Source organism: Salvia hispanica, chromosome 3, assembly GCF_029641045.1.
Source record: "Salvia hispanica isolate PSC_SH4W2 chromosome 3, Shi_PSC_v1, whole genome shotgun sequence".
In the NCBI taxonomy this organism is placed as follows: Eukaryota; Viridiplantae; Streptophyta; class Magnoliopsida; order Lamiales; family Lamiaceae; genus Salvia; species Salvia hispanica.
In genome coordinates, this window is record NC_142694.1 from 34,022,460 (window position 1) to 34,043,800 (window position 21,341).

At 35.1% G+C, this 21,341-nt stretch overlaps 5 protein-coding genes across 5 annotated transcripts; 4 read left to right on the forward strand and 1 right to left on the reverse strand.

The window, feature by feature from the left end:
- Positions 1 to 47: 47 nt before the first annotated feature.
- On the reverse strand, positions 48 to 2,190 carry LOC125213327 (small ribosomal subunit protein eS10z-like). The gene is made up of 5 exons (XM_048113811.2): positions 2,100 to 2,190; positions 1,974 to 2,022; positions 1,271 to 1,550; positions 785 to 920; positions 48 to 288 (listed from the first exon to the last, which is right to left on the reverse strand). Exons 1-5 carry the CDS (start codon positions 2,100 to 2,102, stop codon positions 217 to 219), a joined length of 540 nt encoding a protein of 179 aa, XP_047969768.1. The 5' UTR covers positions 2,103 to 2,190; the 3' UTR covers positions 48 to 216.
- Positions 2,191 to 5,015: 2,825 nt separating this feature from the next.
- On the forward strand, positions 5,016 to 9,148 carry LOC125213004 (protein SGT1 homolog). The gene is made up of 10 exons (XM_048113339.2): positions 5,016 to 5,306; positions 6,019 to 6,088; positions 6,427 to 6,551; positions 6,949 to 7,081; positions 7,504 to 7,600; positions 7,693 to 7,758; positions 8,187 to 8,325; positions 8,435 to 8,514; positions 8,596 to 8,700; positions 8,799 to 9,148. Exons 1-10 carry the CDS (start codon positions 5,144 to 5,146, stop codon positions 8,904 to 8,906), a joined length of 1,086 nt encoding a protein of 361 aa, XP_047969296.1. The 5' UTR covers positions 5,016 to 5,143; the 3' UTR covers positions 8,907 to 9,148.
- Positions 9,149 to 9,685: 537 nt separating this feature from the next.
- Positions 9,686 to 12,032, forward strand: LOC148930617 (putative pentatricopeptide repeat-containing protein At3g49142). The gene is made up of 2 exons (XM_089067780.1): positions 9,686 to 11,870; positions 11,962 to 12,032. The coding sequence occupies exon 1, from the start codon at positions 9,788 to 9,790 to the stop codon at positions 11,744 to 11,746; it is 1,959 nt and encodes a 652-aa protein (XP_088923906.1). The 5' UTR covers positions 9,686 to 9,787; the 3' UTR covers positions 11,747 to 11,870; positions 11,962 to 12,032.
- Positions 12,033 to 12,163: 131 nt separating this feature from the next.
- Positions 12,164 to 16,588, forward strand: LOC125213002 (protein SGT1 homolog). Its single transcript, XM_089067781.1, is given in 11 exon segments — positions 12,164 to 12,533; positions 12,614 to 12,732; positions 13,469 to 13,565; positions 14,289 to 14,358; positions 14,665 to 14,768; positions 15,175 to 15,307; positions 15,746 to 15,762; positions 15,765 to 15,846; positions 15,848 to 16,004; positions 16,084 to 16,185; positions 16,284 to 16,588. Coding segments are annotated over 9 exon segments (786 nt in total). The 5' UTR covers positions 12,164 to 12,533; positions 12,614 to 12,732; positions 13,469 to 13,552; the 3' UTR covers positions 16,392 to 16,588.
- A 1,355-nt stretch (positions 16,589 to 17,943) lies between these two features.
- On the forward strand, positions 17,944 to 21,245 carry LOC125212216 (uncharacterized). Its single transcript, XM_048112318.2, has 4 exons — positions 17,944 to 18,338; positions 18,443 to 18,557; positions 19,897 to 20,015; positions 20,934 to 21,245. The coding sequence occupies exons 1-4, from the start codon at positions 18,115 to 18,117 to the stop codon at positions 20,983 to 20,985; spliced, it is 510 nt and encodes a 169-aa protein (XP_047968275.1). The 5' UTR covers positions 17,944 to 18,114; the 3' UTR covers positions 20,986 to 21,245.
- The last annotated feature ends 96 nt before the right edge of the window (positions 21,246 to 21,341 follow it).

Sequence of the window (21,341 nt, forward strand, 5' to 3'; positions counted from 1 at the left end):
TGAAATAAGAAAAAGAGATAAATACGGATAAATGAGACGAAGAAACAAATCAAAAATATAAAAACCAACATTTATGTTATCCGAAAAGAGAGAAACATTGGATATATTCTCATGCAAAATAGAAGTGATCCTTCGACATAATTCCAGCTCACAAAATACTGTATCAAAAAACTATGAATTAGCGAATGGACAACGGAGTTTAGCTTGAAGGTGCTCTTAGCTTGAAGGTGCTCCACCAAAGCCACCGGCACCACGGCCGAAACCCGGACGCCCGCCACTATTCCCACTCTGCGTAGCAACATATACCATATGAAAATCAAAATTATGGAACAGTTTTAAAGCAACAATCAAAGCACACCTCAAATTCATTTGGCCTAAATTCCTAATATCCAAAAACCAAATGCTTTTTTCATATCATATCAACACAATAAGGAAAATGAACATAAAAAAATCAAAGATAGCAGAAAACAGAGACGGAGAAAGATTGATCACTAAGGATAAAGAAGACTACATTCATTTCCATAGTATTTTTTTCAATGAATCATAATTTCTAGGAGACTGACACTGACAAAAGAATAGCACTACTAGTAACATTAGCAAGAAATGGTAGCAAATACTAGACGTGGCCTAGCAGAAGGTGCACACCTTAAATAATAGTGCTAGGATTAAAACTACACTCCAGTTAATAGACTGGTTTGCCATAAGCTAACCAAATTACTTAAAATTGTTCACGTACTGCATTACGACGCATAAATTAGCAAAATACTTATGTTAAAAAACTTACCCTGAATGATGGTTGGAAGTCAGCAGGAGCTCCACCTTTCTCCACACCGAATTCTCCAGGTGGCCCTCTTGGTCCACCACGGTATCCATCACGGTCACCGAAACGGGGCCTGTCGCCCTCAAATCTTGGTGGTCCACTGTATCATTAGATCAAAAACATGTTATTAACAATACAAGATCACATTTTGAGAGTCTTATGAAACACAAAGCACGCAAACAAAAAAAGCAACTTAATTGCCTACAAATCCTTCACTTTCCTAACACAAGACATATTGTAGTTGTTATCTCTCAAACTTAGTATTGCAGTGACAATAAATTTGAAGGTGACATGATCAGTAATTACATTAAACAAAAGGCTCACTATATGGCAATTAAAGTATCTACCAGACAAACAAAAACTAACTACGAAAGCACAAAAAATAATATAAATTGACAAGCGCATAAAACCAGCAAGTCCTTATGCCATGTGAGAGCTAGTGGTTATTACCGTGGGCGGTCGCCAGGGGGGCCACCCATGGGTCTGCCGAGGGGCTTGGCAGACTTCTTGAGTGTGGCCGGGACAATCTCCGATGGGAGGTTGAGGTATGTACGGAGGAATTCAATTCCATCATTGGTCAGATACCAGTAGTAGTGCATCCAAGCAAAGGTCTCGCGCACATACTCCTTCGACTTAAAGCTCTGCATAAGCTTAATCACCTGCAGATTCGGGACATCGATGTCGGGGTGCTTCACTAGGTTGTAGTCCTTTTTCGCATAACACACACCCTCTATAAAGATAATCCAGTTAATTCATTGCAGCTTGAGAAATAAGCTAAAAACAAAGTTCCTCTATAAACACAATTCAGTTAATTCATTGCAGCTTGAGAAATAAGCTAAAAACAAAGTTCCTCTATAAACACAATTCAGTTAATTCACTGCAGCTTGAGAAATAACTTAAAAACAATGTTCCTCTATAAACACAATTCAGTTAATTCATTGCAGCTTGAGAAATAACTTAAAAACAATGTTCCTATATAAACATACAGTTAATTCAGAGATTAAAAAAAAAAAAACTTAAAAACACAAAGTTATTTAAACATAATAGATTAATGACTATCATATCCGATTATCTCTTTGCCGCGATTTACAAATAAAACAAGTAAAAACAAAGCTCACAAAATGCTGAACCGATTTGATAAACTAAAACGAACCTTGGAAGAGGTATTTGGAGATCTCTCTCCTGTTCTTCTCCGATATGATCTGCATCAGTTAATTCATTGATTAGCAAAACAATGAACCGTTAATAGACTAAATTAAGCACTGAAACGTGAGACTACCATGGCTGCTTTGCGATTTTGCAGATGAAAGATGGATAGAGCGATGAAGCAGCAGCAGATTGTTCTAAACCCTAGGTTTGAGGTCAAGATTTTATGTGTTTTGTTTGTGGACTTGGGCTAAATATAGGCCCGTTTAATATTTGCTTTTAATAAACTGAGAAGCCCAAATATATTTCCATGGATAACAGTTCTTGTATTTCCTTTTCCTAAACTGACAAGTACAATAGTCGTTTAACTCGTTATATAAAAATTATTCTAACGAATATTGTTTATTTGAGCAAAATAGATCCAAAATTGAAGTCATGAATAAAGATATGTTAGTGATATTTGTTTCACGGAACCTAATTAAATGTAAATTCTAAATATTGTATAAACTTCAAATTATGATTTGGACTGTTAAAAAATATCAATTAATTATAAAATAATAGCAACATAAAATATCAATATAGTGGCAACGGTTGACATTGTGTTAATATTGTGGTGACACCAAAATCTTAAAATTTTACACCGTTGACGTTGTGTTTATACAGTGTTGAAAAGTTTGGAGTTTATACAATATATAGAGTTTGCATTTTATCATTACTCTTAGTTTCAGTTCATAAGTTTTGGGTTTAGTTCAAGCCCGCACATGTAGGCGTGTTGATGATATACATACACTATTAATTTCTTAAAAATATAAAATAAAACTTAATTAAAATGTATAAAATATTCAAAAAATCAATAATATTAAAATTTATAAAATATTCATAAATTTATTTTTTGTTATGGGTATAATACTACTCAAGTAAACTTGAGCATGTATATAAGTGAGATACTGTCATAGCCAACAAGGACTTTCGTATAACGAATAGCCACATAAAAAAATGCAACCCGTTTGAGAAAAGAAAAATCTTTTTTTTAGTCATTTTAGAGCATCTTAACGATGACGACTTATGGGGCTGACTATCAAAACGTCGAAAAGGATTTTAAAACCAATTATTAGTTCAATTGAAAACATGGTGTAAGATTTTGATTGCTAAATTATTGATTTTCAAAAAATTAGTCCCCAAATATTGCTATTATGTGAAATAAATGATAACACATGCTGTAACATCATTTATTCTTTATTAATCAGTAATCAAGTGAGGGGTGTTACAAATTTCCACTGATTGCAATTACATATGATTCACATATATTGCACATTATGTTGAGTGGCTTCTTCGTCGACCTTTCACCGCTACCGTCTATCCGATGCGACAATTCCACCATGACATCTACCGCAAATGTTTGGTCAAGCAATGCCAAGATGATGTATTGTTGCTCTTGCGCGTTGAACCAATTATGCTTGTTGGGTAGCATTGTTTCGCCAAATACTATGATTGACCAAAATCGTAGTTGTTGCGAATCATCAGACAATTTTATTTTGTTCACCAAATGTCTCGTGTATATTAGAATTTTCGATTGTCCAATCACCAAACCCTCGAAAAATTACGGGTAGTATGATTGAAAAAAAAAAAAATCTTGGTAAATCTAATAATGCTTTCTCAAAAGAGTAGTGATTTAGAGACATAATGTCTCCATGCCATAATACCCTTATGTCTCTATGCCATAATTATATTTTATATGTGGATAAATGTAACCAAAAGCTATTTTTGGATAAAATCAATTAGCGTGATCATTAGGGGGGTGATCTAATTTCTATAATAAAGACTAATAAAGCTAACGGTGAAATTCAATAGAGTATATATATTATAATATTTTACATAGGAATAACATAAAAATAAATACTCAAAAATCAAACTAGAGTACTAATATTATAAAACACATAAAATTAAAATAATAAATTCAATTAGTATTATATTTATTTTGACTAAGGTTCGACAATAATTTTTCAAAAATTAAAAATTTGAATAAATTAAATTTTCAAAATTGAATAATTTAGAATAGTAAGTATGATATAAAAAAACCTACACCCGATTAGTATTAATATATTATACATATTTTCTTATTTTTATTTCATGATATAGTGAATTGAGCTAATAACTCAATTATTTATAAAGCAAAAGAGAAAATGCCTTGTAATTATTTATTTGATCGAAGTTCGATTGCAATGTTCTAAGAATAAAAAATTTAAATAAATTAAAATTTTGGAAAGGAAAGAAGTAGTGTAATAAAAATTACAAAATTCTTAAAATAAAAACTATAAAGTCAATTATTATTATTATTATTATTATTATTATTAATTTATTTAATGATATACTGAATGGAGCTTAAAACTCTAATATTTTATATAAGAAAAAAGAAGAAAATAATATAGGATTAGTATTTTTATAAAATGGATTCATAATTTATTCATTAAGTTCAAATCTCATAATTTATTCCCTTAGTTTTGGAACATTACGTTGAATAAAACATTTATGAATAAATCTCCCATTTCTCTAATATTCTACTTCTTTAGGTATATATTTTAATTTTAAATCATATCTTCCACATTTATATATATTCCATAATTAAGCTACCACATCCTTATTTAAGATGTAAGGGCAAAAAGGTAGATGTAAAAAAGTGTAGATTTAATTAAAAATATAATATAGTATAAGATTACAATTTTAACCTCATTATGACACTATGGCTTGGAGACATTATGTCTCTAAAACATTTTTCTTCTCAAAATGCATGACTTATTATCATGTTGACCAGATTTTTTGTAATTTTAAAATTATTAATATATGGACCGTATAACCTTATAAATTACCAAAAATACAAATGCTAATGTATCAACTAAATATGGAATAAATTTATTTTCATAATCTGATATGGTAAATAGATCTAGAACCTTCTTATGTTACATTCAAAAGTCAATAAAAACATTGCCAAATACAAGTAGGAATATAAAAATACCCAAAAAATTTGCCCCTAATATAAATACCCCCATAATCAATCATAGATTTCTCTCCATCTTTCCTTCGCCTTTCCTCAGCTTTTCAATTTCAAGTCTCCTCCATTCCTTTGAATCCAACGCACGCAATCCCTCGGCGCGATTCAGCTATCGAATCCGAGCTTCAATGGCGTCTGCGGATCTGGAGAAGAAGGCCAAGGAAGCGTTCATCGATGATCACTTTGAACTGGCAGCTGACCTCTACTCTCAGGCGATTTCTTTGAGCCCTAACAGCGCTGACCTCTTCGTCGACCGCGCTCAGGCCAATATCAAGCTCCAAAACTTCACCGGTAAGGGATTTCGTGCTCTTATTGCGGAAGGTTGCTTGTTATATCTGGGAATTAGATTGTTGTTTTGTTACTGGAGTTCGGTTATGCGTTGATTTGTATATTTGATCGTAATTAGTTGGTTATTGAACGATTTTTGCGCCATCGGCAGTTTGGATTGTTGTATTGGTGTTCTGTGGTGAATTCTGAGTTGTTTGTTCAAGACTCCTTTTTTTATTTATGTGTAGGCTTGCAGATTGAACTAGAGCAGTTTCTGTTTGTTTTTTTTCGCTTAGTGACTTGTATTGATGAAATTTACTGTATGTCGTGAGATCCGTAGATTTGATGTTTGAAGGTTGCTGTTCTTTTTTTAAAGTTTATACTGGTTTTTATCCGGGAAATATATATCACTTGTGTTGTGGTTCAGTTATTGAACTTCGGTGATGAATTGATTTGAATATTTGATCCTAATTAATTGGTTATTGAATGACCGGAAGTTCGGCATTGATGTGTTGTTTGTTCTGACCAAGTTGTTTGTTTAAGGCTTTAAGCCACACATTTTTTATCTGTACTCATGCAGATTGAAATAGATCAGTTTCTATTTATTTTTTTCACCGAATCACTTTTTTTGATTGATCTTTGATGTTTTGAAAAATTAGGGTCTCCAAATTTTGAATTTTTTTGGGAATTTTAGCTGATTGTTTTAATACTTATCATGGTACTATTTGATGAGCAGAGGCTGTTGCTGATGCAAACAAAGCAATCGAGTTGGATCCTTCAATTGCGAAAGCATATCTGCGTAAAGGGTAAGTTTTTATTAGGTTTGAAGGATGTTGTTATGATCTGAAACTCAAAGTAAGTTATGGCCACGTGTGAATGATATTCTGCTCCTATTTGCAATCAACTGTCAAGTTTCATATGGGTTACGTGGCAAGTTTTGAATATCAAGTCATAAGAATAAATACCTGATCTCACATTAAACAAAATATACTTGCTATGATGTTAGCCTTAATTATTTGATATTGCATCTTGATTATTCTCTGTTGGATAAATGTCATAACCGAAAAAAAAACTTACTTTAGTTTTATGTACAGAACTAAATTTAGTTTCTTATCACGAGATTGTGTGTATGTTCTGTTTATAGTGTTGCATGCATCAAGCTTGAGGAGTACCAGACTGCCAAGACAGCACTGGAAAATGGTGCAACTTTGGCACCTGCAGATTCCAGGTTTACTAAATTGATCGAAGAATGTAATCAGCGTATCGCAGGTTAGTTGATAGCCTAACTATGTTTCCTACTTTTCTTCAGTGTAATCTTTTGTCTTGTATGACACATTCGTCAGTTTTTCTATTTCTGAAATTGTATTTGGATAGAATTTGAATTTAATTTCTAGAATGTCTGGCTATGTAAGTGCATAACATTGTTTAACCATTTGTACATTTTGCACGTGTCTTAAATATAGTTATGCAATATGTTGGTGCCAGAGGTTGTGGTTGAAAGGTTCTCTAAATGTCATTCATGTGAAATGCCTATGATACGTGATAAATTGATTTGATCAGGCATTTGCTTATTCATAGAATTACAAGAACTGTACTGATTATGTTAAAAGGTTTTCTTTTCATTTTTTGTTCTCCATGTTGATGTAATTTTCTCTTTGTATTTCAGAGGAAGCTCAAGAATTGCCTACACAACTGGCTGAAAAACCTTCAACAGGTGTGGTTACTCCAAATAATTTGCCACCAGCAGTTGAGTTACCCAGCCAAGAAAAAGCAGCATCGAATACTAGGCTGAAATACAGGTTAGTTTGAGTGGTAGATTTGTTGCTGATTGGTCTATGATTTACTGAATTCACAGAAGTTTATTTGAATTGGTTAATATCTTTGGGCCATGACTAGTTGTTTTGACTTTGTAACTATGTATGTGAGATCCATTCATCCGTTTCTTCGATATCTAAGAAATACTGTTAACAGCTCCTAATCACGGGTTGATGGTCACATGGTAGCCCCTAAATGACTATTGAAGGGACTATACGAATAAGAGTGGAACCATGTTTTTTAGGAACAGAACTATTCTTTATCATTATTCAAACAAAATATATACGACGAGCGAATCACTTCTCCTGTTAGATTTCTTGACAGCCATTAGATTAGTTCTTTTTCATTTGGTTTGCGAATATATTGCATAACTTCTATAATTTTTTTGGTTATTCTTGTTTCGCAGGCATGAATTCTATCAGAAACCAGAGGAAGTTGTCGTAACAATATTTGCAAAGCGTATACCAGCAAACTGTGTTGTGGTTGATTTTGGAGAACAAATTGTAAGTTGTTATTTTAATTTCTTGTTCCTTGATCAAATGATACCAACTTCCGCACAAGTACCAACGTTTCTTTCTCATTTGCTAATATTCAGCTTAGTGTTACCATTGAGGTGCCTGGTGAAGAGGCATATCATTTTCAACCTCGGTTATTTGGAAAGGTAATTCATTATATCTACACTCATTGCTTACTTCTGTTGAGAGAGTATATTGATTCCTCACTTCCTTATAAGCAGGATGAAAATTAAACATTTCATTGCTTTTGCATAAAATCAGGTACTTGTATGAGTATTGTGAAGAAAATTTCCTTGTGATGTTTGATCGATAATTTCTTCTTTTAATTAGAATTCGTCGTTGATAATCCCTTTTCTTTCTGTATTATTGTGCTCCATTAAATCCGGGGTGCATATTTTCTACAGCTCTATTTCATAATTAGGTCAATGCATAGTGCTTTCTGTTACCCTTTTCACTGCAATTCTATAGTGATCATCTCTCCGTGAAAAGCAGAAAGTGACTGAAATTTTATGGACTCTTTTAAGTTTGATTTGCTAATGCTAGTGTTGAAATCATTACACCCTTTGATAAACAGATTGTTCCCTCAAAGAGTAGATATGAAGTCATGTCTACCAAAATCGAGATCAGACTTGCCAAGGCAGACGCTGTGCACTGGACATGCCTTGAATTTAAGAGGGACGTTGCTGTAGTCCAGAAAGTGAATGTGCCAACTGGTAAGCATTCTTTCTGGAAACGCTGAACATTCCATTTAGAGCTAATTACGTTAATACATGATTTGTGATGCTATGACATAATATACACCACCTTCTTTTGGTTCGACAGGCAATGAGAAACCCACATATCCCTCCTCAAAACCAAAAAGAGTAGATTGGGATAAACTCGAAGCTCAAGTGAAAAAGGAGGTTGGTGTTATCGGCATCCCCTTTTAGGCATGAAATAACCCGAGTCTCTCAGCCCCATAACTGACAAATTTTCTGCATCAGGAAAAGGACGAAAAGCTCGATGGTGATGCAGCACTGAACAAGTTTTTCAGAGACATATACAAGGATGCAGATGAAGACACAAGAAGGGCCATGCAGAAATCATTCGTAAGAACGCAAATTTTAACTAATAATAATGAGTTTTATACAGCATGCTGTATTACTTGGATCACCAATGACGTTTTTCATCTGGTCCTCGTTTACAGGTAGAGTCGAATGGGACGGTGCTATCAACCAACTGGAAAGAGGTTGGCTCGAAAAAGGTCGAAGGAAGCGCGCCCGACGGCATGGAGCTGAAGAAATGGGAACATTGAATTGGCTTTGTTTACTCCCACAATATTTTTGATTATTTGCCTGAGTTGCATTTGATGTGAAGTTGTCCATATTTTCTGTTTAGCCTTGTCCAAAACTAGACTCTTTAGTTTTAGCTTGTGTTCAACCTAACACTTCCATTATTTCTAGCTTTTCTTTCTTTATTTGGACTATTTGATGATTATGTTTTGTAAGAGGATTAATAATGGTTTCTAATTTATTTCCTTATCGTGGTTACTTAGAAGTTAAGCTTGTTGGGTACAGTTTAATGTTTAAATATTACTCCTATTATATGTATGTTGCAATAGCTAGTTGGCTTGAATTCCAACTAGAAGTGAGTACTTTTATATTCGCTTATGGAAATTAAGAAAGTGATTAATGATGGTGAACCAAAAAAAATGGTGGCAACAATGAAAAAACATCAACAAGAAGCAACACTTGGCAGTTGACACACACTTTATTAAATTCTTACTCACGTTCTCCTGTATAACTGATATAAAAAAGTGAAAGACTAACATTTCGATAACTTTTCCACTACCTTCTTTCACATTCTTTTAAACTCTATGCCGAGTCAAAATGAGACTATAAAAATTATAGACAAAGAAGTACTATTAAAGTTCTAATTTATATATTAACATAATACTAATAAATTACTGTAATATAATACAAGAAATTAATACATACATGTAAAGCAAAATTTGAATAATCGAAGATTTTTTTCTTAAAATCTTAAGAAATAATAAAAGATAAATATAAAAATGTTAAGAAATCAGTCCATCTCCTCCGGTGGCAACATGATGAAAACTGAATTCATTCTTTGATGGATTTTTTTTCACCAATTATGTATAGTGTCTTCTAACACGGCAGTCTTAGTGAATCAGTGATGAAAACCGTTAGACAATTTTCCCGCCAAATTATAACCACCGCAGAAGCTTCACTAGACAAGCACCCCGACCTCAACACACTGCAAAAGCTCCACGCCCGCATCATCTCCGACCCCAATTTATGCTCCCACACCTCCCTCGCCATCAAGCTGATGCGCGCCTACGCCGCCTGCCGCAGACCCGATTCCACCCGCAAGGTGTTCGACAAAATTCCCGAGAGAAACAGCGTCATTTGCAACGTCATGATCCGGAGCTACGTCAACAATCATATGTACCGAGATGCGATCCTCATGTACAAAATCACGCTGGCTTCGGGCGTTTCCCCCGATCACTACACGTTCCCCTGCGTTCTCAAAGCTTGCTCGGCCTCGGATGATTTCCGTTTTGGGGTGCAGATGCATTCTCCCGCCGTGAAGAAGGGCCTTGATTTGAATCTTTTTACGGGTAACGGCCTTGTTGCGATGTACGGGAAATGTGGGAATTTGGTGGAGGCGAGGCGGGTTTTTGATGGGATGCCGTTTAGGGATATTGTGTCCTGGAACTCTTTGGTGGCGGGATATGCGCAGAATGGGAGATTCGATGAAGCGTTGGAGGTGTGCGAAGAAATGGAGATGTTAGGTGTGCATCACGATTCCGGGACTATGGCTAGTCTGTCTCCGGCTGTGACTGATACCAGTGTCGAAAATGTCATGTTTGTGAAGAGAATATTCGTGAACATGAATTCGAAGGAGTTAGTGGCGTGGAACGTGATGATTTCGATTTATACGAATAATTCCATGTCTGATGAGGCAGTTGAGCTTTACACGGAGATGGAGGCACGAGGGATAGAAGCTGATTCGATCACTATCGCTAGTGTGCTTCCGTCTTGTGGCGATCTCTCTGCTCTGTCGCTGGGGAAGAGAATCCACGGATTCGTTAAATTGAAGAGGATGCAACCTAATTTATCCGTGGAGAACGCGTTGATTGATATGTATGCGAAGTGTGGGTGCTTAGTCGAAGCGAGGAGAGTGTTCGACGAAATGAGAATCAAGGATGTTGTTTCTTGGACTTCAATGATGTCTGCCTATGGCAGGAGTGGGAAAGGCCATGAAGCTGTTGAGTTATTCTCGAAAATGCAGGATTTAGGTATCATCCCGGATTCCATAGCGTTCGTTTCGATTCTCTCAGCTTGCAGCCACGCGGGATTACTAGCAGAGGGACGCGATTATTACAGAATGATGACAGAGAGGTACAATATATCTCCAAGAGTTGAACACTTTACTTGTATGGTTGATCTGCTTGGCCGTGCTGGTCTCGTTGATGAGGCGTATTCTCGGATTAAGGAAATGCCGGTAGAGCCCAACGATAGGGTGTGGGGAGCTCTACTGAATGCTTGCCATGTCTATAACAACATGGATATCGGGGTTATTGCAGCTGATCGTTTATTCGAATTGGCTCCTAATCAATCCGGCTACTATGTCCTGTTATCGAACATATACGCCAAGGCCAGGAGATGGAGCGATGTAACTCTGGTTCGAAGGATCATGAAGGACAGAGGATTGAAGAAAGTACCCGGTGTGAGCAATGTGGAGCTTCATGATCAAGTCCACACGTTCCTTGCTGGTGATCGATCGCACCACCAGTTGAAGGAGATATACGAGGAGTTGGAGGTCTTGGTGGCGAAAATGAAGGAATCAGGTTATGTTCCCAGAACAGAGACGGCCCTGCACGATGTGGAGGAGGAGGATAAGGAGAACCATTTGGCGGTGCATAGCGAGAAGTTGGCAATTGTGTTTATGCTCATCAATAGCAGGCCGGGGACGCCAATCAGGGTTACGAAGAATATACGTGTCTGTGAGGATTGCCACGACGCAATCAAGCTGATATCGAAGATCACTGAGCGACAGATCACGGTGAGGGACACGAACCGGTATCACCATTTTGAGAATGGCGTTTGCTCCTGTGGTGATTACTGGTGAATAAGTGAAGAAGAGAAGAGAAGAGAAGAGAAGAGAAGAAAAGGATAATGTTGTCATCGACTAAACAAAATGAAGACATTGTATTAATTGCCCTCATTTACTCATCTGTTTGTTATTGAACTAAGTTAAGTTGTTTTGGCGTTTTAATATGCCATGATTTTTCAGTTATGTTTTGGGGGTGATTCTTGTTAATTTGGTATTTTTTTATTTGATAGGTCTGCCTACTATTGTGGCAAGAAATACAATGATGGATGCGAGAACTGATTCAGTGATGCTTCCTTTGGTAGCTAGAAACGTCCAAACTTATGATGCTGCATAAGATGCCTCCGTTTCTGAGGGTGCCGATTTTCTTATTGTTACTCTGAAAGGAGGTGCTTCTCCTGAGGAGCTCGTAAGCTCCATATCAGGGAGCATAAAAATTCCAATTTTTATCATGTTTGATTCTCCTAAAGATGAAATGTCGCTGCATTCGCCAAACTCAGGAGCTAGTGGTGTAGTTGTTTCAGTGGATGAATTGAAATTGTTGGGAGAAGATGGATCGAGTAAGTTATCTCACAGTGAGTATGCATCAAATGCAAAAGTAGACGACATAGGACAAAGCTTTGAAAATATCAAAACTATAGGCACACAGAATGGTTTTTATGGGAAAAAGATGATTGGTGATTTTATGAGATTGGAAGAGAGAGAAGAACAGTTACTAGACAAGGAGCTAACGATTTTGATTGAAGCTACTAGTGTTATCGAAAGAGCTGCACCACTAGTGATCCTTCATTGCTAACAACCTTTGGTAGTTATGATCGATCATATTCCATTATGCTGATTGTCTTTAGGCTACAACTAACATAACCTTTAAATCAAAAATGTCAGATGGGGGATATCTCACTTCTCAAAGATGCTGTTTCTCAACTTGACCAGCCATTTTCTATGGTTATAGTGGTAATTGTGTGCTGAACTTCAACCAATTCTGATTCTACGGATATACTTGGGTATCAGCTCTAAAATTCACAATGCATTTTTTGTTATTAGTTAGAAGTTAGTTCAACTAGCCTCAAGCCATTATATGCTTGTGAGAAAAATTTATCTGGTGAAAAATAGATTTGGTCCACATATTCTTTTCATATGTTCTTAATTCTTCCCATTGCTTGATCGAAAAACTTTTAGAGCTTATGTGTTGGTAGTCTTATATTTAACCATTTGTTGGAGTTCTATTCCTTTATGAAGTATTTTTGTCCTTCTGTTAGGGTTGAACATTATTGGCTTTCATACTTTTTACCCTTTCTTCACTTTGTTTTGTTCCCTTTGTTAGATAATCAAATCTCTGAACATTATTACCATTGTTTGCTTGGTTTGCGGATTCCTAAGTATCTAATGTTTTGTTCTGCATTTTGGTGCTTGAAGAAACATCTAATCTGGAGCAAACAATCACACTCTGTATAAACAAAGGACTAATGTGAAATTGCTTGCAAAACGGGATTCATTTAACCCAATCTTTATGTTGAAGACTAAGTGCGAGTGTAAATGAAAAATATCGCCCTTATAATTTTATTTTGGCTTTTTCTTCAATTTGCAACTCTGCAAGTTGATAAAGTCTTTGGTACATCAGATATAGATTCTATTTTTGTTTTCCAGTTGTTTTATGCCTATTTGATTGACTGTAGATATATCCAGTGGCATAATATTTTGTTGTTGACTGCTGCATGATCATCTTCTTTTGCGATTTAGGGGTGTAACAAAATACATGAGCTTGGCTTATTTGTTGGGGCTGACTGCTGGAATTGGGGATAATCTTATTGCAAAAAAAGAGAAATGAGAAATAAAGGTGGTATTATAGTTATAAAATTTATGTTTTGTGTGAATATTGCATCTTAAATTGGGTATAGATTGTTTTTCTCTACCAATCAATCCTTTTTTTTGAGCCAAATTTGAGTTTAATCAACTTTTAAACAAGTAAGTTATTTACATAAAACCTATAATTTTCATTTAACACTAAGCTAATTTATGAAACATGTATTTATGACTAACAAAAATATTAAAGTTATCACAATAATAGTTTCATGTCATGAGCTTGCTCATGGGATAATGAACCAGATCTTATATTGGAAGGAGCTTTTGACAAATAAGTGGTATTTTTTCATTTTCCATCTAAAGTAGAATTAACTTTAAGTAGGAAGACTTCTAAGCTTTATTGTTGATACTCGCAAGATTTCTATTTTCCTTTTTTTTTTAATCTATTCAGTTATTGAACTTCAGTGATGAATTGGTTTGAATATTTGATCCTAATTAATTGGTTATTGAATGACCGGAAGTTCGGCATTGATATGTTGTTTGTTCTGACCAAGTTGTTTGTTTAAGGCTTTAAGCCACTCATTTTTTATGTATACACATGCAGATTGAAATAGATCAGTTTCTATTTATTTTTTCACCGAATCACTTATGTTGATTGATCTTTGATGTTTTGAAAATTAGGGTCTCCAACTTTTGATTTTTTGGGGAATTTTAGCTGCTTGTTGTAATACTTATCATGGTACTATTTGATGAGCAGAGGCTGTTGCTGATGCAAACAAAGCAATCGAGTTGGATCCTTCAATTGCGAAAGCATATCTGCGTAAAGGGTATTCTGCTCCTATTCGCAATCAACTGTCAAGTGTCATCTGGTTTACATGGCAAGTTTTAAAATATCAAAGTCCTAAGAAAATAAGAATAGTTATGGTCTGCTTGGAATATAGACTAAAAACCTGATCTCACATTGACCAAAATATACTTGTTATGATGTTAGCCTTAATTATTTGATCTTGCATCTTGATTATTGTCTGTTGGATAAATGTCATAACTGAAAACAAAGGCTTACTACTTTAGTTTCATGTACAGAACTACATTCAGTTTCTTACCATTAGATTTTGTGCATGTTCTGTATATAGTGTTGCATGCATCAAGCTTGAGGAGCTGGAAAATGGTGCAACTTTGGCACCTGCAGATTCCAGGTTTACTAAATTGATCGAGGAATGTGATCAGCGTATTGCAGGTTAGTTGAAAGCCTAACTATGCTTCCTAGTTCCTACTTCTCTTCAGTGTAATTTTTTATGTCTTGTATGACACATTCATCAGTTTTTCTATTCCTGAAATTGTACCTGATAAAATTTGAATTTAATTTCTAGAATGTCTGGCTATGTGAAAGCATATTTTTGTTTAACTATTTGTACATTTTGCATGTGTCTTAACTATAGTTATGCAATATGTTTGTGCCAGAGGTTGTGGTCGAATGGCTCTGTATATGTCATTCATGTGAAATGCATATGATATGTGTCAAATTGATTTGGTTAGGCATTTGCTTATTCATAGAATAACAAGTACTATACTGAAATATGTTCAAAGGTTTTCTGTTCATTTTTTTGGTCTCCATGTGGATCTAATTTTCTTTTTTATTCCAGAGGAAGCTCACGAATTGCCTACACAACTGGCTGAAAAACCTTCAACAGGTGTGGTTACTCCAAATAATTTGCCACCAGCAGTTGAGTTGTCCAGTCAAGAAAAAGCAGCATCGATTACTAGGCTGAAATACAGGTTAGCATGAGTGGTAGATTTGTTGCTGATTGGACTATGATTTACAAAGTTCACAGAAGTTCATTGAATTGGTTAATATTTTGGGGCCATGGCTAGTTGTTTTGACTTTGTGACTATGTATGTGCATTCATCCGTTTATTTGATATCTAAGAAATACGGTTAATAGCTGCTAATCATGGGTTGATGATCACATGGTAGCCCCTTAATGACTATGGAAGGGACTATATGAATAAGAGTGGAACCATGTTTATTAGGAGCATAACTATTCTTTATCACTATTCAAACAAAATATTTACGACGAATCACTTCACCTGTTAGATTTCTTGACAGCCATCAGATGCACTATTCAAATTCTTAGTTCTGTTTCATTTAGTCTGCGAAGATATTGCACAACTTCTATAATTTTTTAGTGTTTTTCTGGTTTCTCTTGTTTCACAGGCATGAATTCTATCAGAATCAGAGGAAGTTGTCGTAACAATATCTGCAAAGCGTATACCAGCAAACTGTGTTGTGGTTGACTATGGAGAACAAATTGTAAGTTGTTATTTTAATTTCTTGTTCCTTGTCAAACGATACTAACTTCTGCACAAGTACTAACGATTCTTTTGGTTCAACAGGCAATGAGAAACTCACATATCCCTCCTCCAAACCGAAAAGAGTAGATTGGGATACACTCGAAGCTCAAGTTAAAAAGGAGGTTGGTGTTCTTGGCTTCCCTTTTTAGGCATGAAATAACCAGAGTCTCAGCCCCATAACTGACAAATTTTCTGCATCAGGAAAAGGACGAAAAGCTCGATGGTGATGCAGCACTGAACAAGTTTTTCAGAGACATATACAAGGATGCAGATGAAGACACAAGGGCCATGCAGAAATCATTCGCAAGAACACAAATTTTAACTAATAATAATGAGTTTAATACAACATGCCGTAGTACTTGGATCACTAGTGACATTTTTCATCTGGTCCTCATTTACAGGTAGAGTCGAATGGGACGGTGCTATCCACCAACTGGAAAGAGGTTGGTACGAAAAAGGTCGAAGGAAGCGCGCCTGACGGCATGGAGCTGAAGAAATGGGAACACTGAATTGGCTTTGTTTACTCCCACAATATTTTTTATTATTTGCCTGAGTTGCATTTCTTGTGAAGTTTTTAGCTTGTGTTCAACCTAACACTTCCATTATTTCTAGCTTTTCTTTCTTTATTTGGACTATTTGATGATTATGTTTTGTAAGAGGATTAATAATGGTTTCTAATTTATTTCCTTATCGTGGTTACTTAGAAGTTAAGCTTGTTGGGTACAATTTAATGTTTAAACATTACTCATATTATCTTGCAATAGCAAGTTAAGCTTGAATTCCAACTAGAAATGAGCACTTTTATATTTGGGTATGGAAATTAAGGAAGTGATTAATGAAGATGGCTTTTCACAAAATGTGGTGAATAAAAAAAAATGGTGGCAACAAAGAAAAAACACCATCAACAAGAAACAGTTGACACACTAAGAATCAGCAAAATAAATAACCTAAAAAGGGAACACATGATTTAACTTGAATGGCATTCTCTCTGTTGCGCGGTAGTGGAGATATTTCTTTTAAGCATACGATTTTAAAAAAATTGTGTTAAGTGAGTTGAGTAGAAAGAATAAAGTAAGAAATAGAAAAGGTGTAGAGATGAAGTAAGAATAAAATAAAAAGAGAATAAAATAAGTTAGAACAAAGATATTGACTTTTATTAAAAAAAAAATAACTTCACTACTATAAGACAGAAGCAAAACCGCATAAAAAAACAAAAAGAATAGAACCGTTGTCTTTGTTGTGTGGGAGTTGCTTGAGCCCATTTCTGTCTTTTGGGGGGGTTCAGGGCCGGGGCGAGTCAGCAAGAATGTGAGATTGTGTGGTCGTAGGTGAGTGTGCGTCAGGACTCAAGAGGAGCTGAATGCATGACCTATACTAAGGACTGCTAGGCCGAGGTGATATGGGGTTTGATACTTCTCCATATACTAATATACTCAGAATTATTTTTTCTAAAAAAAATATTCCTATTTTTTTATTTAAAAATGTCTACCGAAAATAGTCATATTTTTTTAACCTCTTTTAATATGTCTATTAAAAATAGCTCACATTTTTTCATTTTCTTTTCTGTTTTACTCATTGTGTTTTGAAATTTATATTTTATATTGTGCATAAACTTAATTAGTTGGAGTAGGGGATAATTACGCCTGACATATAAAATATTTCACCAATATTTTAAGTACAATATATTTTAAGTTAACAAATATCATACAAAAAGTTTGATTAGTGTTTCACATTAGTACATTCAGTTTAAAAATCACTAACATCATTACTTTTTCTTATTTTTCATTCTTTTCGACTCTAAAGTTAAATGTGAATTTGCTTGATAAAATGCCCACATGGCAATGCATAAAGTATTATTTAGAGAAATAATATCATGTTTTTTAGGTATAATTTTGGAGAAAAATAAGAAAAAGTAATAGTGTGAGTGATTTTAGATGAAATGTACTATTACTAATTCGTAAGGCTATGATATCTGTTAGTTTAAAACATTTTGTATTGAAATATTGGTGAAATATTTGTATGTAAATTGTAATTACCCGTTGAAGTAGTAGGTGTACTGCCAATATTTAGAAATAGAAATTACGGCAACAATAAAAGCGAAAAAGCAGATCAACAGGAGCTTGAACAGTCGAACAAAATTCCGGTGTGAAATCCTCACCGATCGCGTAAATTTCTGCTGAAAAATCCATCTAATCGATCAACCGCTGAGTCTAGATTTGATCTCCAAACAAAATGCAGTTCTTCGGCGGCACAGAAATCAGCCCATCTCCTCCGGTGCCGACCGCATCCGGCAACAACGGCAACATGATGTACATATTCAACAGAAACGGAGTCTGCCTTCTCTACAGGGAATGGAATCGGCCGCTCAAAACTCTCAGCCCTCAGCAAGATCACAAGCTCATGTTTGGACTCCTCTTTTCCCTCAAATCGTTGACTGCAAAGATGGATCCCACCAGGTGTTCGACGTTATTCCCCTTAGAAACCGCTTATCTTCCCTTTGCTGCAAAATTGGCTCTTTTAATTAGGATTTCTGTTGTTTGTGTGTTTTTTTTGGGGACAGTGCTGAAAAGGGGAATCTTGGGGTACCTCAGCTACCGGGGCAAGGTTGTTCTTTCCACAGCTTCCGAACGAATACGTATAAACTGAGTTTCATGGAGAGTCCTTCTGGGATTAAGGTACTACTTGATGTTATTGCCTAGTTCTCGTATGATAAGTTTGAGAAGCCGCCATTAGCGGGGCAATTTGGGGGTCAATTACACTATTCATACAAAATGTTTTACCGTTGTTTCATGTTGGTATGAAAGTTTTAAGTTTCATAAATGACGTTTCATTTTGGAGTAATACATTTTGTCATGTGTTTAGACGCTGTTAGTTCTTTGCATACGTGAGGTGCAAAAGGTTTCATCATTGTTTCATGTTTTGTATCCCACTTAGGCAAAAAGTTATGTCGTCTAAACATAGATGATAGAAATATGTATCTCGAATGAAACTTTTTGTATGATTTATGCAAACTTTGGACTTTTTGTAGCAATATGGAAGAACCATGAAACATTTTGTATAAATAGTGTAATTACCTCAACATTTTGTTCTTGAGGGATGGAGTGGTTACAACTTGATGCAAAGAACACAATATGTATTTGCTTTGATGTAGAATTGCTAGTATATGATGTGTAATTTCTTTGAACTGCCTCCTAGTCTTTGGTATCGATGTGTTTTATATGTAGGAAATAAACGCAGAAGTAATCACGAATATAACAAGACAAACACATGAATTGTTTCTCAGTTCGATATTATGTGTATCTATGTGTAGGAATGATACCAAGCCAATAGTTTTACTATAATTTTTGGCTGCAAGTTACAATAAGAGATCATCTCTATGTATATAGGCAATATAGAGAGCATTGCTCCTAGTCACAATAAGAAACATATCATAGTTAAGATAGGAAATGTATTGGGCCTAAAATACACCAATCTCCATATCTGAACTTTTTAATCCCATTTATTGTCTGAGTGAGTGAGTGCAATTTAAGAGTTCAATGATCAGGATGGATGATTTAAGTTCCTAATCTGCTCACTGGTAACTTTCAGTTAAATTGATTCACCAAGCTGGACTATGATCTAGGTTTGGAACTTTGGATAGAGAAATCTAGTACTACAAGATTATGTTCGTATACATGCCAATCACATCTAATCAGCCAAAGAAACTAGAGCTATGAATTTAGTCTACCGCAAGAGTAGTTGGTTTTCGAGATTAGATTGTTCATGGTTTGTTAAACATAGAAGTATGTTTTCCAATATGGCTGCACACTAGTGAGCTTTTAAATTTCATTTTTCCTCGATATTTAATCTAATATGGAACTCTTTTTATGGTTTAATATAAAACAACTTTAGTGCATACAGATTTGTAATACAAGATTGTTTTGCCATTTGTTCTTCATTTCTCTTGTCTTTTAATTCACAGTTGTAAATATATTATCACGGTCTTGTGAGTTAAATAGTCTGTTTTCTATGCAGCTAATTCTAGTCACTCACCCGAGAACGGGCGATCTGAGGGATTCCTTGAAGTACATTTATAATTTGTACGTTGAGTATGTTGTCAAGAATCCATTATATACTCCAGGAACTCCCATAAGGTGAGTGTTAATTTTCAGTGATCTGCCGTAAAACTTGATGATGAATTATTACAAAAATTCTGATTGTACCTATATCGAATTATCACTTTAACATTTTGGCTGTTTACTTCTCTAAATGCACTCTAGTAGTGATCCAGAAACCGCAGTAAGTTTCTAGACATCATTGAGCAGTAAATTATGCTTCTTTTGAATACAAAAGTTCTTAATCAAGTCTCTATGTAAACATGGATTTGAACAAGTAAATTATGTCTTCTTGTTGTTATGGATTTGTTCAATCTAGTTTGTTTGCTACTTTTATTCGGGCTTACTTTGGATGAGGAAATAATGATGGTTTTTCAAGCTTATGACATTAATCATCATGTAAGATTAATGTCATGTTTTCTGCTACGGGGCCGTTTTCATGTTTACTTGTGATTAAAAGCCATGTCTAATCTTATCTCTTGTTCGGTTGCATTTTTTTCCAAAAGCTCGGCCCGTGAAAATATGTCTTGGCTCGTCTCTACAATGCCAAGAATGCATTGCATCCCATGATTAATCATCTCACCTCCACTCCTATGACTAATTAAATCCTATACAAAACTTATTTTGACTCATCCTGATCTTGTCTAACGAATTGAATGTCACCGTGCTAATAGCATAGCGTAAGCTATAAAAATTCACTATCAGCATTTGGAATTGGGTGAAAGAGTTATTAGGCTTTCTAACATCTATACTTGAGCTCAGTCGAGCGCTCACTTGGTTTCCACTCTTCTTTGACTCATTATACCTTTGAAAGCTGTTGTGATTAGTTGATACCAATTTCATATGTGTTGCCTTGTTTTGCTGTTTCACAGAACTTTCTATTTAACTGAGTGATACGTTTGAAATCTGTTGTGATTTGACGATAATAATTTCATATGCAATGCGTTGTTTGTGCAGATCTGAGCTATTTAACAAAACTGTTGATCAGTATGTCCGAGGCCTCGGCTGATGATATGGTAGCTTACCGCCTCAGCTCTCGATAGCTGATGAGTTTCGATGCTATTGCGATGTGCTTGCAGGAACTGAACTTGCTGCTATGCTGTGTAAGAAACCGAGTTATGTTTCTGTGTTGGCAGATTAATTTCTTGTTTTTGGTCATAGATACAACTTGTATTCATATATTTCATGAATTTGATCATTTGCTTCTCTGATTCTATGTTCTATAACGCTGCTGATATTTTTCTTTTATTTTCTTCTTTATTTTGGGAAGTCGATTTCCATTAATGGTGGTTTGTTTGAAAGTTAGGAAAAGGAGGAAATTCACAACCTGAAAAAAGAAAGAATAAAATTAAGGACAAACTAAGC

Bases quoted from the DNA above. Each gene is read 5' to 3' on its own strand.
- LOC125212216 (XM_048112318.2), top strand. From the start codon at position 18,115: ATGCAGTTCTTCGGCGGCACAGAAATCAGCCCATCTCCTCCGGTGCCG. The intron at 18,558-19,896 runs GTACTACTTGAT...TTTTCTATGCAG, and splicing joins AGAGTCCTTCTGGGATTAAG to CTAATTCTAGTCACTCACCC. The intron at 20,016-20,933 runs GTGAGTGTTAAT...TTGTTTGTGCAG, and splicing joins ACTCCAGGAACTCCCATAAG to ATCTGAGCTATTTAACAAAA.
- LOC125213327 (XM_048113811.2), bottom strand. The intron at 1,551-1,973 runs GTTCGTTTTAGT...TTATCTTTATAG, and splicing joins CTCCAAATACCTCTTCCAAG to AGGGTGTGTGTTATGCGAAA. The intron at 289-784 runs GTAAGTTTTTTA...GTTGCTACGCAG, and splicing joins ACTTCCAACCATCATTCAGG to AGTGGGAATAGTGGCGGGCG.
- LOC148930617 (XM_089067780.1), top strand. From the start codon at position 9,788: ATGAAAACCGTTAGACAATTTTCCCGCCAAATTATAACCACCGCAGAA.
- LOC125213004 (XM_048113339.2), top strand. From the start codon at position 5,144: ATGGCGTCTGCGGATCTGGAGAAGAAGGCCAAGGAAGCGTTCATCGAT. The intron at 6,552-6,948 runs GTTAGTTGATAG...TTTGTATTTCAG, and splicing joins ATGTAATCAGCGTATCGCAG to AGGAAGCTCAAGAATTGCCT. The intron at 7,759-8,186 runs GTAATTCATTAT...TTTGATAAACAG, and splicing joins AACCTCGGTTATTTGGAAAG to ATTGTTCCCTCAAAGAGTAG.